This window comes from Vigna unguiculata, chromosome 2 (genome assembly GCF_037176805.1).
Source record: "Vigna unguiculata cultivar grain cowpea cultivar isolate G323 ecotype 2 chromosome 2, ASM3717680v1, whole genome shotgun sequence".
Lineage (NCBI taxonomy): Eukaryota > Viridiplantae > Streptophyta > Magnoliopsida > Fabales > Fabaceae > Vigna > Vigna unguiculata.
Window position 1 is genome coordinate 25,315,937 of NC_140793.1, and position 18,965 is coordinate 25,334,901.

The following is an 18,965-nucleotide window of genomic DNA, read 5'->3' on the forward strand; positions in this document are numbered from 1 at the left end:
TTAGAAATTAATTTTAAAATTAGTTTTTAATTAATTGATGATTAATTTAACGATTAATATATATTTTTATTTATAATATTGATTATTTTAATAATTAATAATTTTTTATTTTATAAATTAATATTTAAATTGAATATTATAGTGATTAAAAAATTTTAATTATTAAAATTTATTATTATTTAATTTTTTTTGTAGTGTGTAAATAAAAGATTACGACTTAAAAAAATAAATAAATGAGGGAATAACTCTCAACTCAGAAAGCTACCAAAAACAATATCAATGAATCCAATTGTCTCATGTCTTCCCCTTCAACACTTCTTCCAACCTCTCAACTACTTCCTCTGCTTGCTCAAAGTCTCGCTTTTTTGCCTCATCATCTTCAGCTATCAGAATGTTTCTCAAGGACGAAAACCACTACTCCCACAACAAAAAAATTCACCAAAATAACAGTTGTTAGTTATTTAACAAAATATGATATGTAGTAAATAATTTTTATACTGTCATTCAATCACATAAATAAGTCAATAAAAATATGATTTTTCTCATGTAAGGAATTTAAGTGTATATTCACGAGTTTTACAGAAAAATCTTTAACCTCGAATTCTAAGTAAAACACAACTATAAAATACTCAACTTCTAAGTTAAGCAAAAGTATAAGGATTTAATATTTTTGAAGTTAAATTCATTAGGATAAAATATCTTTTTGTTTTAATTCTATTGATAAAGATATCATTTATTTTTTTCTCTTTTCTTATTTATTATTATCACATATTTTGTTCTATGATGATAGATATTAGGCTTTATTTTTTCTCTTATGGAATACTGTACTTTATATATTACACAAGTTTCTAATAAATCGATATGCAAACTTTTATTTTTATATTTTCAATGAACTATTTCTCTTCTAACTTTTTCTGTCTTATATTTTATTAAACACTAACATGAGATCAAACACTAACACGTCATATGCGCTTCTCTCCCAAAATGCAACAACTAGTTAAATCAATCAAGTGCAATGAAAGATTTCTGAACCTTATGAACATCATTGTTTTAAGAGAGTATATATAACAAAAGAATAACACTTTTGAGAAAACTTTATTATTTGTTGTTGTGTCTTTCTCCATGCGCCTAGGTGATATTTATAGGTAGAGAAGTGAGACACAAGAGTCAATTGTAATAAAAAAATATAGTCATTAACAGTAAATAACATTAATCCATCAAATTAAAGGTCTATAAAAATATGAGTAACAATAGATTTTTTAGTTTAATTAATTAATTTTTAAATTATATTAAAATATGTTCAACAATATATTAGACAAGTTTTTAATAATTCGATATACAAATTTTCATTCTCATATTTTCAATAAAACATTTCTCTTTTAACTTTCACTCACTTATGTTTCATCAAACGCTAATATCAAACACGAACAAACACGTGAAGATAATATCATTAAAGTCAATAATTATATTTAAGATATTATTTATTTTACAATTTTAAACTTTCTTACAATTTTGTCCTGCGATAAGAAATGTTAAAATTGAAAAATATATTTACATTATTAATATTAAAAGATATCTCCACTAGTGAAAAGAAAACATTTAGAAACAAGGAACCCTTTAGAAGTACAGTGAAACTTTTGAAGTTATTAGAAATTTCAAAAGTACATGCACACGTGGAATGAAAAGACAAAAAGCAAAAAGAATACCTTTTCATGTGTAAGCAACCCAAAATCTGGCCTGAGCTCGATCATAGGCATTTTGTGGAAGTATGGAGGGAGCATTGCTCCAAACCTCATCAATGTATTCAACTATGATTGCAGATTCACATATGGCTTTATCTGCATGGAAAAGAACTGGGATTTTCTTGAGCACAGGGTTGGACTTAAGAAGAAGTTCACTTTTGGGAAACAAAGTGTCTTCAATAACCTCATAATCTACACCCTTGAGATTAAGGGCAATCTTCACCCTTAGGGCATAAGGACTGAACCAAGCACCCAAAAGCTTTAATTCGTTTTTAGCCATCACTATGCACTGTATTGTGTTTGTTGTGTTGAGTTATTTGCTATGGAATGAAGTGTTTATATAAATGGATGAAGAAGAGAGGTAGAGATAACAGATTTCTGGTATAGTATATATGCAGCAAGCCAGCTACCAACAACTAACTATTAATTCAAGAAGTTGTACGATTGACCCAATTATGTTTGCCATAATAATTGATTTGATGCTTCCTTTTATCTTCCCTAATTTTCCAAAAAGAATAAATAAAAATCTCTTGTTTAAATAAATATGTTTCACAAGACACAATAATATCTGTGTTTTGATTATAATAATGCTTGAATGTGCGTAGCAGAAATTGTTGAAATAAACTTAAAATCATTTTTAATTTCATTGTTAGAAAAAAAAGGGCTAAAAAGTCAATAAATAGTTATTTTGACTATAATGATCTTTTATTACATTTATCGATGGAGTTTAAGTCTTTAAATTGCTCAAAGACAACTTTCAGCCTACAAATGTAGCCTACAAATGTATCGGTGCAATGTTTGAGAAAATGAGAAATACATAATAGGTTTAATTACCATTTTTGTCCTTTAATTTGTTGGTTTGATTCATTTTGATTTTCTTATTGTTTTTTGGTTCAATTTGTTTTTTGTCGTTAAGTTGATGTTAACACCGTCTTTGTACATGCCACATGTCACTTATCTGTACATGAGGACCAAATTGAGATAATGACAAATTTGAGGACCAAACTAATATTACTTAACAAATAAAAGGACCGGAAGAGTAATTTAACCTAATTATTTACAATAAATTAATTTTTTTAATAAAAATGCTACATTTCAAAATTTGCATTGGATTTTCCAAAATTATTATACATTAACAATTTTTTTTTATTAGTAAATAAAAATATATTATTCTTAAGTTTTTTTTAGGTTTCCAAATCTTTGAGTTACTTCGATCTTTATTCAACATTACTGTTTAATCTTCCAGTTTTCTCCTATATATCGGTATTGTTATTCATCTTCCAAACTTCTTAGTATTCAAAACCTTCACATTATGTAGGCGTTACACAAGTTACTGACAAAGAGACTATAGTGTTGGGATTGGAGTGGTGAACACCACCCACCTTAACCACCACCATGTAACTACACTATGTGTCGCACCATTCAACCCAATGTCAGCCACCTAATCCTCAACAGCTTTACGCTCTGCGCCTCACCTCCACCACACAGTGTGTCTCTATGGTGCACCTCAATGTCTCCTTACATCTCCACGCCTTCTTGCATCTTCGTTACTGCATCGATTGAACAAGACAATGGATCATGGGTATTGGAAGACAACTCGAAAAGACTATGAATTTGTGAAGAGGTTTACTATTTCAATGTGGTGCTAATGGAACTTCTAACAAAGAAGGGCCAAACGATAGAGAGGGTGGTTTGGGTGAAGGAAAGATGAACAGTATTCTTGTGAAGAAAAAAAATATCTTAAAACTATACATTTTGATCCTTATTAAAAATAAATAAATAAAATAAGATGTGCAATAGATTCAAATGACATAGATAGAGCAATATAGGATGAATTTCAATTTTTTTTAAAGCATCCAAGTATCGCCCTTATTTTATTGCCTTATTCATGTTTGAGAAAATCCAATTATAATAATATATGTGTATCCAAACATTATTGTTTACATAATAGTGAATTACCTCCATTTTGGATTGAGTTTCATAAATTTATTCAAGAGTATATAAATATATTTTAATGTAGAATTTTATTTGCCTTCATAATAATTATAATTTCCTCTTCGTTTAGTGTTTGAGATTTCACATTTTTATTTTAGTATAGAAAAAAAATGTTTTTATATTTTTAACTTAGGCGTAATTGAGTCACATATTTTTTTGTCAAATTTTTATAGCCCACCTTGTGTGACTAATGTGATCGTTTGACTTGACGGGAGGATGCTTTAGCTGTTGGTATAGCACATGGATTTGGTTTAGAAAATGGTAACATTATTAGTATGAATGAAGTTTCATCCAATAACACGAGTCACTAAAAAATACACATATTGTTATAAGTATATAATATATATATATATATATATATATATATATATATATATATATATATATATATATATATATATATATATATATATATATATAACGTGGCGGGATACTATTCTACCACGAGAACATTGATACTTTTGTTTGAAAGACTCGGAAGTGACATATAAGACATAAATACTTAGAAGTGAAACATTGTTCACCTTTAACATATTAAAATTGATATTAACTTTATAAACTGTCACTGTATTTTTTTTTTGTATAAGTTATATTATATGTGAATTAACATTTTAGATGATTTTGTGATTAATTGAATGAAAAATAATTATAATATAATATCTTGAAAATTGAAAAAATTAATTGAACCTTTTGTTATAAATAGTGAAACTAAACTGATCGTAATAAATAATAATAAGAAAAAAAATATCAAAGCATTTCTTTCAATATGGAAGAGGGAATAAAACCCAACTCAAAGAAATACATCAAAATTACGACAGTAAAGAAAAAAATACATCTCCCAAAATGGAGAACTGATAGAAATAGGTAAAGAAGAAAATAATGGGTAAAACTATTATCGAAAGATATATATTAATATATAATGTTTTTTTGTTATTAGTTTATGTATTTATCCTTATTTGATATATTCTTAATATAACTTGAACATTTCATAAATTAAAAACTTCATGAAGTCTAGCCCCTCCAATCTTCTTCAAAAGAGAGAGCATCTTGAATTTGACATTAGAGGAGAAAATCATTTCTCTCTCACTTCATAAGAGCCATACATAGATTTATTTGTACAATACTTTAGGCCAAGAAAAAAAAAACTAATAAAACAGAAAACGAAAAATCCCACCAATTTAATTTGGTAATAAACTATAAGTACACGTATATTTGATTATTGTTTGTTCGACGTTGAGCAATCTGGTTACGTTTTTTTTTCTTTTGTAATTATTTAAAATGTGTAACTGTGTGTTTTTGCGTGAGATTGGTTTAATTAAGTCATTGAAGTGATTGATATCTAACCATTTATATATTTGACTTTTTTTTTAACATTAAAAGTTCCTTTTTATGTTATATTGACTCCCTTCATTGTGTTTACTTATTTATGGTATTCACTCAATCACAAAGTTAAATAAGATGTGTCATATTTTGTAGTTTGTGTACATTGATTTGCATGCATGAGAACCCAACTCATTATTAAAATTAGGAAAAAATATATTTTTAGTCTTTTAAGTTTGATGTAAAATTGAGAATGGTCAATGGTCAAAATTTGTGCATTGTTTGATTCATGTTTTTTCAAAAGTATTGATTTTAGTTCTTATCTTCTAATTGTGATGAAATTGTGTTTATTTTGTATATTTTTATTATTATTATTTATGAGAAAAATGAAAATTTTGAAAAACCACATTTTTTGCACGCTTAATTAAAGGTAATTTCTTAGGACGAATATTATATATATGGTGTTAATAACTCCTTCACGTGTAAAATTGTCTACGTATGTGAAAAATACTGACTTATACTCTGTCATTATCAATTTAAACCGTGTCAATAAAATGGACGAAATTGGACATATTTTAGCAAAAAATAAACCAAGTTGAACACACACAAAAAATGGGTTAAATTGGACCAAAAAAGTATTTAAACTTTTTAATAATAATAATAATAATATATTAATTTTATCAATAAGGACAAAACAATAATATTACATTTTAATCTATTAAATTTTTTTTTCTTATTCTATTACATTCATAAAATTTTACACAAACTTTTACATTAAAATCTCTTTACTTTCGCTTTTAAATCTCTTAAAACAAATAACACAATTTTTACTTTCATTCTTTTTCAAATTCACCGAATCATTTTTCCTCAAATCTATCTTTTAAGGTTATGTTCACTTGTACTTAATTAGTGTTCTAGAAGACGGATGTACAAATGAATTTGTGTTCATTCAGCTTATTTGAACTTAATTAAGGGAGCTGAATTTTGAGATCAACCACGGTTGCCATCTTCGCATGAGCAAGAGAATTTGAGATTGATCACTCTTCATCCTTTGATATTTTACTGAAATATCCTCCCATCCTTGTGATTGTGATTTTAATTTAAATTTTATGGTTTGACTGGTGGTCATATCAATGCTCAAATATAAACGAAATAGCTTTTTGTTTAATTTCTACATATCCATACTATTTTGTGTTTATTTTTATAATTCACAATAGTGATAACGATAATAATAATATATTAATTTTAATTATAGGAGTAAAATAATAATGTTTGATTTTAATCTATTAAAACATATTTTTATACTATCTCATTTATTAAATTTTTCACATTCTTTTATAAATTTATTCTCAAATCAAATCTATTTATTTACACTTTCAAATTCTTTCAAATAAACAATATAATTTTTATCTTCAAATACATTTAATCACTCTTTTTCAAATTCACCCTTAAAAATAAATATATTCCAGAATATAATAAAAATGAAAGAATTTGAGATGAAACAAATGATATATTGAATTTAATAAACTAAAGAGCGTTATAAATTTTTAATGCTTAAAAAAAACTATATTTTGAAGTAATCTATAACAATATATAAAGGGATTCCCTCTTTTGTGTCCACATTTCAAAATATCCATTTTATCATTTAAATATAATAATTTATTAAATTTTTAAAAATTGACCGTTACTTTTACAAGATTTTTATAAAATTGGATGTCTCTGCTTCTTCTCTTCGTCTTTATTTATTAATTTATATATTAACTTAATAACATTACAATATCTATAACAATATATAAAGGAGATTTCCTTTTTGTGTCCACATTTCAAAATACTCATTTTACCCTTTAAATATAATAATTTATTAAATTTTTAAAAATTGATCGTTACTTTTACAAGATTTTTATAAAATTGGATGCCTCTGCTTCTTCTCTTCGTCTTTATTTATTAATTTATATATTAACTTAATAACATTACAATATTATCACTTACTAATATAATAACACGCATATTTAAAAAATGCATACACACAGGCGCGATAGCGCATGTATTTACGCTAATAATAATTTAAAAAATGCATACACACAGACGCGATAGCGCCTGTATTTACGCTAGTAATATATAATATAAATTATTTTAGGGTTAAATATGTATTTGGTCCCTCAAATTTCAGTAAAATTTGGAATTAGTCCCTCTTCAAAACTTTTGACCAATTTAGTCCTTCATCTTTAACAATGCATGAATTTAGTCCTTTTAACCAAATTTTGTTAAGTTTATCTGACGTTTAAAGCACATTTCATGATAGTATTTGAATTATTTACAACGTTTGACACATTTTCGCTTCAATATTAACTCAAATATTATCATAAAATGCGTTTAGAATGTCAAATAAATTTGACAAAATTTGGTAAGAAAGACTAAATTCACGCAATTATAAAGATGAAGGACTAAATTGATATAAAGTTTTAAAAAGGAACTAATTACAAAATTCACTAAAACTTAAAGGACAAAAAGATATTTAACCCTTTATTTTATTTGATTAAATCTATTTCTCTCCAAATCCATTCAAGGAGGAAAAAATAATTTGGAATGCCCGTTCTGTCAAGATTTCCGTGCAAACGTGTTTTGGAAATTCACACTTTCCTTATGAACGGTAAATCCACGCTTAGGATTTCCCGGTTCCCCTCCTCGGTGTCGAGTTGAACTGCGTCTGGTTTCTTGGTGGGTGCGTATGAGGCAAAGTTTTCGGCGGTGATTTGGGTGTTCCTCTACTGCTTTTCTTTGGTAGAAAAAAGGTAACTATGACTGTTTTAAAACCACTGTGACTCCGATTGGCTGTGTGTGGGTTCGTGTGCGAGGAAGCATTTTGAAGTGATGCCGAATAGGTTCCTCTGCGAGAGTAATGGAAACCTACTAGCCATGAAGAAGAAGAACTTTATGGCATTGGCACCACTGCCAGAGGCTTTCCTTCACTTCCTGAAGGCCAAGATACATTCGGTATTTCCAATTCCACCCTTTCTCCACCTCCTTCATAATCGCCTTTCAATTTCACTTTTTTTTTCCTATTTGTGCCTTCGAAGGATGAAACCTGGTTCTGAAGCGTGTATTGAAGAGGTTGAAGCAGAGGTAAAGTGCAACATCGAAAAAACTAGAGTGGTTACCGAGCTTTTTCATACTTTTATAATTAATTTAAATAATAATTGAAACACGACAATGTTTCAGTGATGCTTTTAGACGCTTTTTCCTTTGCAGGATTTTGTTTTTAGTTGAAAGAGCAACTTTGGATGTAATTGATCAATTTCCTAGAGAATCGATTCAATATTGATCATAATTGTATATGTAACTTTTTTATTCTCAGGAGCTAAACTTTGTATGATATTGGACCTTGGACCTTGTTGGTGACTTAGGCTCTGTGAGCGGAGTAGATACTGCAAAAATATATGCTTGGTGATAAATGCCGGCTTTTTTGTTTTTGATGGAACATTATTTTCTCAGTTATTCCTACCAGATTCTGACTGTGAATCATGTAATTGAAGTTTTAGTTGTTTTAAAGATAATTCATCGTAGAATGCAATAATGTGGATATGTAAATATTGTATTTATTATTCAGTGTTGCTTGTTTCTGAAAAGTTTTTTTCTATCAAGTATCAAACAGGTGAGTTGGGATCGGAAGAAAGAATGAATGTGTTCAAGGAGTGGTTCTCCACAATTTTTGTCTAGCTCCCTCCCTCCTAAACTCATTTATTATCACAACGTTATGGGAATGTTGGTCTTACTAAAGAACAATTATTTGAAGACTTTATCTGACAGTGAGATTGCAAACAATGGTTATGACAAGGTAACTTAATACTTCATTTTGAATTTATTTTGCATAATTATTTGCTTTCAGCAATCTTTGAATATTATATTATCTGTTGGGATTTGATACTACTACACCGTAAGACATGAGATACAAGAGAGAGAAAACAACCTAAGAAAACAACACAAGTAGATTAAACATAATTTCCCCAAAAGCTAAATTTCTAATCTCAACCGGTGAGTTGAGATTAGAACTCTCTTGTGGAAGACACCCAAATTCCCAGGAACCTCTTATTTTTTTTGTTGAGTTTTATTTTAAACTAAAGTTCATGGCAACATAAAGTTAGAACCAAAAAAGACCTACAACTTTCTAAATTTCCATTTAGTTTGCAACTGCACGAGCATATTCCTTATAAACCTTGGCAACTTCAATAAGCTTGTCAGTGTCTGGTATAACGCCATTGACAGCAGGATGAGCAGAAAAATTTTCTGTCCATTGGATCAAGCTAGGGTGCTTGGTTTCATCAAGCAATTTTCTTCCATTCATCTTTTCCACCACTCTGATCCAACTCAGAAAGCTTCCAAAACCAATATCAATGAATCCAATGGTGTCTCCTCCGAAAAAGACCTTCCCTTCACTTCCCTTGTTCATCACTTCTTCCATCCTGTCAAACACTTCTTCTGCTTCCTCAAAGGGTTCCTCCTTTGCTTCATCATTCTCTTCAGCCATTAGAATACTTCTCAAGGCCTTCACCCACTACTCCCAGTTCAAACAGTTAGTGCTTAGTCAATGAGAATCACATGAAAGCTTTTAGCTTATGATGATATAACTAAGTTTTCATGCAACTTAGATTAAATCAAGGTAAAAGACATGAAAAGGCCACAGTTAAAACACAAACACACACACATACATAAATACCTTGTCATCCATGTAAGCAACCCAAAATCGGGCATTAGCTCGATCATATGCATTTTGTGGAAGGATGGAGGGAACATTGGACCAAACTTCATCGATGTATTCAACTATGATTGCAGATTCACATATGACTTTATCTGCATGGAAAAGAACTGGGATTTTCTTGTGCACAGGATTGGACTTAAGAAGAAGTTCACTTTTGGGATTGAAGGTCTCTTCAACAACCTCATAATCTACACCCTTGAGGTTAAGGGCAATCTGCACCCTTAGAGCAAAAGGGCTGGACCAACCACCCAAAAGCTTCAAATCGTTTTTAGCCATCCCTATGCACTGTAATGTGTTTATTATTTGATAGAGTTTAAGTGTTTATATATGAGAAGGCAGGTTAGAAAAATTAACTTTCAGATGCAGAAACCAATTAATAATCAACTCAAAAGTTGAGAGGTGATAGACAATGGTTTTAGGTAACCAATGGGTTTGAAAAAATTTTGTACTAAAATTCAACGAGAAAGCCAAAGTTGACCTGATCTTTTGATTTTAGAAACAGAGAATGATTTATTATATTTGCCTAAAAATTCCTCTTCGTTTAGTGTTTGACATAAAATATATTTTATATACTATATAATAAGCAAACCATAGTGTGTATGTATAAATATATAACCATATAAACTGTAAATTTAAAATGTTAAGAAAACAAAACAGAGTTGCACCAGCCGGGAATCGAACCCGGGTCTGTACCGTGGCAGGGTACTATTCTACCACTAGACCACTGGTGCTGTTGTTTTAAGATTGGGAAGTACCATATAGGACATAAATATTTGAAGTGAAACATTTTAGTATATTGAAATTGGTATTGTTAATTTTATTGAAATTTTCGATTATTTTGTGATTAATTGAATGAAAAATAATTATAATATGATATTTTGAAAATTTAAAAACTGAATTAAACTTTTTGTTATAAATAGCGAAACCAAATTGAATGTAATAAATAAATCATAAGAAAAAAAATATCAAAGGTTTTATTTCAATATGGATGAGGAATAAAACCCAGCACAAAGAAATACATTAAAATCACGAGAGTGAAAAAAATACATCTCCCAAGATGCAAAACTGACAGAAATAGCTAAAGAAGGAAATAATGGGTAAAACTATTATCTAAACATATATATATATATATATATATATATATATATATATATATATATATATATATATATTAATATATAATTTTTTTTGTTATTAATTTATGTATGTATCCTTATTTGATATATTCCTAATATAACTTGAACATTTCATAAATTAATTTATGTCTGAAAAATAGTTATAAACTACTTAAAAATAAAACCTAATCATTTAACTATGTTTTATTATACTTTTAAGAATTAAATATTTTTTGTCCAATGAAAATTGTAATTAGTCTCTCTTTACACCAATTTAGTCTCATATCTTTATAAAGGTATGAATTTAGTCCTTTTAACCAAATTTTGTTAAGTTTATTTGATGTTTCAAATGCATTTCATTATAGTATTTGAGTTGTTTACATCGTTTGACACATTTTTTAAAAGTGACAAATGAGATATCAGTTTTATATTCTTAGCAATAGAGACCACGGACCTCTCGACAAGTTACTGAATATTCAAGTTCATCGCGTACCATTCACTAAACAATCCAACCCATCATGGATCATTCATCAGAAACTTAAATTTATGTATTATCCAAAAAATCAATAACCATATCCAATATAATTGAGATTAACAAATAATATAATTTATTGACTAATGTTAATCCATAATAATAACAAAATAAAGAATAATTATTTTATATAATAAAATTATACAAAATACAACATTTTAACCATTATAATTATTTTTTCCATTGTTATTAATACTATTACTATTATTATTAATAATGTTATTATTATTTGTTATTATCGAAAAAGAGTGTGGTTTCTCTGAGATGATATATAAAAGTTGATCGTGGATCAAATAAGAGACAGAGGTAAAAGAAATTCTTCGACAATTAAGTCAGTTAGAGCATAAAATATGAGTATATAAAGTGAGAATGAGATAAATTGAGTGAGTACTGCATTTGAGAATGCGTTGTATTTACATGCATAGGTTGACATCTATGTGGTTGTAAAAGTGTTTTCTATTAGGAAACGATTTTTTAATGTTACCTATCGTCATATTAGGCAACAACTTTTTCATTGTTGCATATTCTCACATTTTAGGCAACGATTTTGAAATTTTGTGGCCTAAAAACAAAGAGATTGTTGCCTATAATATAACCCATGACCACTTAGACCATGACTAAAAATTTGTTGTCAAAGTTTAGGCAATGATTTTTTTACTTTGAGCTGCAATTTTTTATTATTGTCTAAAGTTAATTTTGTTGTAGTGGGACAAAAAAATATAAAGGTGATAATTGTTTGTCAAATAAAGTTAATTGGCATAATGTCCGCTATTTGATCTATTTTTTCCACATAAGCGTCAATTATCAGATTCAATGGGATTTGTGACATATTATGCTCATGATTATATTTATTATGGTGTGATATTTATTATGATAATAATATTTACATAATCCAAGATATTATGAAAATATTGATATTTATTTAATATTATTTTCTAGCTGGAATGGATGGCAAGTACATAAGTATCTCAAGCTTAGAGCTTTATAGGGTGAGTGAACAAGATTGTATGTCTCATTCAGTATACTTAGAATAAGAACCTATACTTTAGCCAATAATTTAAAAAATGTCATCGTATTTTTAAAGGCTTTACCTGAGTGTCTAAGTATAAGCTTCAATTCTTTATGTGAATCAGTGCATATACTTAGACAATCAGGATATAGGATTCAGTTAACTTAGAAATAGATCTTATAATTTGCTAATAATTTCAAAAATGCCACTGTGCTTTTAAAAGTTTTACTTGAGTGTCTGAGTATAGGCTATAGTTCTTTGGGTGAGTTGGAGCCTATACCAAATAGATTTAAAATGTATAGCACAATCATATATTAATCTTTAATGAAACCCATAATGTAATTCATGATGAAAAAAAAACGAAAGTGTACTTAAGTTTTCCATTGGAAATGATATGAATGATGAGATTAACAGTAGGTACGCAACCTTTCACATGTAGAGGGCCTTAGACATTGTTTTTCGTTATATCTTTTGATGGGATGAATAGAAAAGAAAACCCCAGTACAATACATAACCTTCTTTACATATGAGAACCATAACCCATACATATGAGAACTGTACTGTCCATAAGCTCACATAGAATTTTGACCAACTACTGTTCAAAGTATCTCATATAACCAAATGGGATGGGTCGGATCAGGTTGGATCCATCTCAGCAAAAACATAATATTCGAAGCGACCTAAAACGTAATCTTGGAAGCGACCTAATTGGGCCTTCTTAAAGTCAGCTCGACCCAAAATGCAAGTCGAATACGATCCATTAAGCGACCAAGCAAATTCGTACCAGAGGATGAACACGTGCAGTAGGCAAGTAGGATTAGTGAATTCCCAAAGAAGGGGTCTTCTTCAGGATAAGAGAGAGAGGAAGAGATAATTGGTAATTTAGTGAGGAAGAAAATTGGTTCTGGTTTCAATTTGTGACCTTGACTTAATCATATCCATGACAAACATGTTATATAACATCATCTATGACTTTTGCAATATAAGAAATAATGATGAGTGAAGTAAAATAAAAAATAATTTTCTCAATGTTAGAAAAGTATTAAACAAATAAATAATAATTATTATACAATAATAAGAATTAAATAAAGATATGGATAACAAAATACTCATGAAGTCTAAAAAAAATATAGAATAGAGTTATAAATGAAGTAAGGAAGAGAAAAAATTTCCTTACATAGAATCTACCTAAACCTTATGAATACCACTGTTTTTAAAAATAGTATATAGAAGACAAAACAAACACTCTTGAATGAGTTGTAGTGTTTGTTATGCTGTGTATTTTTTTTCATATACATTGTATTTATAAATAGACAAATGAATCTTAAAAATAAATTATAATGAATTTGATTTTAAAATAAACTAATTTGTAACAAAAAATAAATATAAAAAATCGTTTATACGGAAATAACATTTACTTTTAAGATTAATATTACATGAAATTTCAGTAAGAACAGAAGTTTATTTTAATTAATTATTTTTTAAATTATATTAATTATTTCGGACACTAACATAATTTTCCATCTTCTAATCGAGTGCGTTAGAGCAAAGGCTAAATGTTTTAGGTACTTATAATTAATTTAAGAGTCAAAACAATATAGAACTTTGGATTGCGTGAAGCAGAAAAAGACACTTCCAAAGTTGGGAAATCGCATCTATACACTAAAATTATAAAATCAAAGAACAATACACCCATTCAAATTGAATGCCCGCAAATACACACTATAACTTTTCAGTATATGTTTCAATTTTCATCCACCTTTAATTTTATTTAGAAATAAACGGTGTAAGTATAATGAGAGAAATAATTAAAAATAATTTAATGAAACAATTTGTATGGCTTTAATAAGTAAAAAAAAATATCATTCAAATTGAAACTGTATTACATCTATGTAGAAAATGCAAGAATAAAAAAACTATCTCAACTCCACGTAGAAAATCGTGGGTTGTCACCTAAGTCATGAGCTAAAACATAAGTCCATAATTAACCTAATTTTATTAAATCCGGAAAAATATTTATCACTTAAAAAAAAAAACAGAAAGGTTCCCAATTTTCGTCAAGTTTTTTCAAATAAGTCATAATTTTGGTTTTGTGTTCAAATAGGTTCCAGTTTTTGTCAATTTTGTTCAATTGGGTCTTTTTTGCTAACCGTTTAAATTATTAACGATCTGCCACGTGTCACTTAGTGATTTTTTTAAATTTTTTTTTATTTTTATTTTTAATTTTTTTATTTTTTTTAAATGTACACGTGTCAATCCATTAACGTACCACATGTCACTTCGTGGTTTTTTTAATTTAATTTAATTTTATTTTTTGAATTTCTTTTGAATTTTTATAAATATTCACGTGTTAACCCAATACTGTGCCACGTGTTAACCCAGTACCGTGCCACGTGTCAACCCAGTACCGTGCCACGTGTCAAAGTCAATGTTCTATATTCAATTTGGTCCTTATATTTATTATTTTTGTTCAATTAGGTCCCAATTTTTGTGAACATTAACTAATTTGGTCCCTCTCCAAATTAAAACCAAATTTAATTTTTATATTAAAATTCACATTTTTATTAAATATTTTTATATAATATATTAAAATTCACATCACTATAACTTTGATATAAAAATTAAATTTGGTCACATATTCAATAGGGACCAAATTGGTTAATGTTAATAAAAATTGGGACCTAATTGAACAAAAATAACAAATATAGGGACCAAATTGAATATAAAATATTAACTTTGACACGTGGCATGGTACTGGGTTGACACGTGGACATTTATAAAAATAAAAAAAAAATTAAAAAAAATCACTAAGTGACACGTGACACGCTACTGGGTTGATACATGTACACTTAAAAAAATTTTAAAAATTTAAAAAAAAACACGAGGTGACATTTGACAGACACTATTCATAGTCGTTAATGATTTAAATAGTATTAGAAAAAAGATTTAATTAAATAAAATTAATAAAAATTGAGACCTATCTCAACATAAAATCAAAATTATGATTTATTTAAAAAAATTCTCAAAATTGAAAAAAAAAAATTAACCAAACAGAAAATAACAAAACTACTATAGCAGCCTCCACCGTCCTCCAGTGGCACCGTCAATAGCAGCTCGCGCTAGAATCGCACTCTCCTTCCGTCATCAGACTGTCGACGAACCGGGCCTTCTATCTCTCCCTAGAAACTACTCCAATTGAGGTCGCTGCACTTTCGGTTTGTTGTTTTTGTGGTATTTTACCAGCTTAATTCTCAGTTTTGGTTGGGCTATGTAGGTTCGTAAAGTATTGGGAAATTTGAGATGCTATCTTGAATGTGGCAAGTTATTGACTTTGTGCTTGCTCGAGTGTTTGTTAGCTCATTGAGAACGTCTAACATGCTTCTTTTCTGTAGTTGGAATCATTGCTAGTTTTTCTTGACTTATTTCTGTAATTTAGGTATTTTGCTTTTGGTAACAAAGTTTCTTCATTCATAAAGATGTTGTTTTCATGGACGAGCTAAATAGCATTATATGATCTATGTTTTCCACCTCACCTACTATAATAAGGTATTTTTGTTGACAATTTTCTGTTCCTTAATGGGATAAATTGTTAGCTGGTTGGTTTAATTGGAGGATATATTTATAGCATTAGTAAGTTAGGGTAGAGTTGTGGTATGGGACATAGTCTTGTGATTTAGAGGCTATTGATTTTACTGCATTTTATTTGAAAAGACAACTCTGTCAATCCATATTTAGATGCAATGTTGGGATTAAGCACCATTTACTTTGTTGTTTTATGTTGCTATGCTCTCTTTCTTTGGTATGGTGGCTATTTGGTTAGGCACCACTACACCAACAGAGGACTTGCCATTGCCACCATGTTTTATGTTATGATTGGTGGGCCGTTAGTATTGTTTCTGCCACTTTTTCATGTTTTAGCAAATTTTAGTAGTTAAATCGTTCAGCCTTTGTACTGTTTCTACCACTCAACTAGATTAGAAATTCAACTTGTTAATTGAGAGGTTAAAATTGGTTTACTGAAGTTGTGGTAGTTACGAGTTAGTGATCTAATCATGTGACCTGTGTGCCTTGCTACACTGTTTTGCAGGAAAAGTAATGCTAGATGGGCACGATGTTAATGTTTTTACAATGCTAATAAAGGGTATTAAAACCTCTGTCATGGTTCTTGGTTTTTGCATTTTCACAGTTACTCCCCTGCTGCTTCTTTGGTCTTACATCTTGTGACAGATGACATTATTTATTCACTTCTGTTTTTATTGCTTCTGCTCTTTTCAGTTGTTTTTTGATGACAGCATCCGCAATTTACAGATTGCTAAACGCTTAGGCCTCCACACAGTTGCGGGGTAAGAGTAATAAGAATATATTTTATGTTGCGTTTGGATACATGCACACACTTGGAATCAAAGTATTCATATTCATTCTTTAAAATACATACATTACATGAATAAGCATTTGTGATTTTCTATTTATAATGTATATAGTTGGAGATGGATCACACACGGCATACGAATGTGTTTGTAGTTCGCTTTTCCTTATGCCATGTGTTGGATTTCATGTTGGGTCAGCTTTCTTTTAAACAATAGTGAGTGAACGATACATGGTAAATTAAAAAAAAAAATTTAATATAATTAAAAACCTGGATATTCTATATTGATGTTACGTGTGAAAGAGAAAATAAAATTGCATATCTGAGAAAAAGAAAAGAAATGTAATTTGTTTTATATTTTAACATAATAGAGAAAGATAATATAATACTTGTATCTTTCAGTGAGGATAGGTGTGTGGTAATATAAAAAACCGCGTGAGGTTTTTTAATAGTATAAAGTTGATAGTGCATACAACGTTACAATTTAATAATGAAAATCTCCAAGCAATAAAAAATATATAGTTTAACTTTCAAGAGAATAATAGTGTTGAAATTGAAAGATAGCTTGAGGAAGACAACAGTAATTTTCCCATTATTTTATACAACATAAGACATGACATACAAAGAGAGAAAAACAACCTAAGAAAACAACAGAAGTAGGAAGTGAGATTAGAACTCTCTGATGGAAGACATCCTTAAACTCAAGAACAAAGAAATTCCCAGTAATCTCTTCTTTATTTTTAAACCAAAACCCTTTTTGTTTTGAGTTTTATTTTAAACTAAAGTTCATGCCAACATAAAGTTAGAACCAAAAACAACTAAAATTTCTAAATTTCCATTTAGTTTGCAGCTGCACTAGCCCGTAATGTTTGCCTAAAAGCCTTAGCAAGTTCAATAAGCTTGTCGGTGTCTGGTATAAGACCATTGACAGCAGGATGAGCAGCAAAATTTTCAGTCCATTGGATCAAGCGAGGGTGCTTGGTTTCATGAAGCAATTTTCGTGCATTCATCTTCTCCACCACTCTGATCCAACTCAGAAAGCTTCCAAAACCAATATCAATGAATCCAATGGTGTCTCCTCCGAAAAAGACCTTCCCTTCACTTCCCTTGTTCATCACTTCTTCCATCCTCTCAAACACTTCTGCTGCTTCCTCAAACGGTGCCTCCTTTGCTTCATCATTCTCTTCAGCCATTAGAATACTTTTCAAGGCCGAAAACCACTACTCCCAGTTCAAACAGTTAGTACTCATTCAATGAGAAACACATGAAATCTTATAGCTTATGATGATAACCAAGTTTTCATCCAACTTAAAGGAAAAAAGACATGAAAAGGCTAACACACACACACAAACATACATATATGAATACCTTGTCATCGATGTAAGCAACCCAAAATCGGGCATTAGCTCGATCATATGCATTTTGTGGAAGGATGGAGGGAACATTGGACCAAACTTCATCAATGTATTCAACTATGATTGCAGATTCACATATGGCTTTATCTTCATGGAGGAGAACTGGAATTTTCTTGTGCACAGGGTTGGACTTAAGAAGAAGTTCACTTTTGGGATTCAAGGTCTCTTCAACAAACTCGTAATCTACACCCTTGAGGTTAAGGGCTATCTGCACCCTTAGGGCAAAAGGGCTGAACCACCCACCCAAAAGCTTCAACTCGTTTTTAGCCATCACTATGCAGCAGCAATGTGTTTATTTGATAGAGTTAAGTGTTTATGTATGAGAAGGCAAGGCTAGAAAAACTAACTTTCAGATGCAGCAACCAATTAATAATAAACTCAAAGTTGAGAGGTGATACATAATGGTGTTAGGTAAGCAATGGGTGAAAAGTTTTGTACTACAATTTAATGAGACAGCCAAAGTTGACGTGCTCTTTTGGTTTTAGAAATCATAGAATCATTATTATATTGCATGTTGCGCTTGCCTTATTCACGTTTCAGATAAACCCAATTATAATATATGTGTGTCCAAATATTATTGTTTATATCATAGTGAATTACCTCCATTTTGGATTGAGTTTTCAAGAGTATACAAATATCTTTTAACATAGAATTTTATTTGCCTTCATAAGAATTGCAAACTCCTCTTCGTTTTAGCGTTTGAGATTTCACATTT

At 29.3% G+C, this 18,965-nt stretch overlaps 2 protein-coding genes, 2 long non-coding RNA genes, 1 other non-coding gene and 1 pseudogene across 7 annotated transcripts; 2 read left to right on the plus strand and 4 right to left on the minus strand.

Moving 5' to 3' along the window:
• Window positions 1–234: 234 nt before the first annotated feature.
• LOC114172548 (glutathione S-transferase U16-like) lies at window positions 235–2,072 on the minus strand (annotated as a pseudogene).
• A 5,546-nt stretch (window positions 2,073–7,618) lies between these two features.
• On the plus strand, window positions 7,619–10,357 carry LOC114168908 (uncharacterized). 2 transcript variants are annotated; one of them, XR_003600785.2, is made up of 3 exons: window positions 7,619–8,180; window positions 8,413–8,892; window positions 9,888–10,357. It is a non-coding gene; the product is annotated as an uncharacterized LOC114168908 (long non-coding RNA). The 2 variants fall into 2 exon arrangements; XR_014986611.1 differs by having other exon boundaries at window positions 7,619–8,892.
• Window positions 9,026–10,089, minus strand: LOC114168899 (glutathione S-transferase U17-like). Its single transcript, XM_028053873.2, has 2 exons — window positions 9,772–10,089; window positions 9,026–9,609 (listed from the first exon to the last, which is right to left on the minus strand). Exons 1-2 carry the CDS (start codon window positions 10,087–10,089, stop codon window positions 9,235–9,237), a joined length of 693 nt encoding a protein of 230 aa, XP_027909674.1. The 3' UTR covers window positions 9,026–9,234.
• A 116-nt stretch (window positions 10,358–10,473) lies between the features above and the next one.
• Window positions 10,474–10,544, minus strand: TRNAG-GCC (transfer RNA glycine (anticodon GCC)). Its single transcript has one exon. It is a non-coding gene; the product is annotated as a tRNA-Gly (tRNA).
• Window positions 10,545–15,511: 4,967 nt separating this feature from the next.
• On the plus strand, window positions 15,512–18,762 carry LOC114169495 (uncharacterized). Of its 2 annotated transcripts, none has more exons than XR_003600942.2 (4): window positions 15,512–15,669; window positions 16,557–16,610; window positions 16,745–16,812; window positions 18,320–18,762. It is a non-coding gene; the product is annotated as an uncharacterized LOC114169495 (long non-coding RNA). The 2 variants fall into 2 exon arrangements; XR_003600941.2 differs by having other exon boundaries at window positions 15,514–15,700.
• On the minus strand, window positions 17,399–18,521 carry LOC114169487 (glutathione S-transferase U17-like). The gene is made up of 2 exons (XM_028054660.2): window positions 18,204–18,521; window positions 17,399–18,055 (listed from the first exon to the last, which is right to left on the minus strand). Exons 1-2 carry the CDS (start codon window positions 18,519–18,521, stop codon window positions 17,675–17,677), a joined length of 699 nt encoding a protein of 232 aa, XP_027910461.1. The 3' UTR covers window positions 17,399–17,674.
• Window positions 18,763–18,965: the final 203 nt, after the last annotated feature.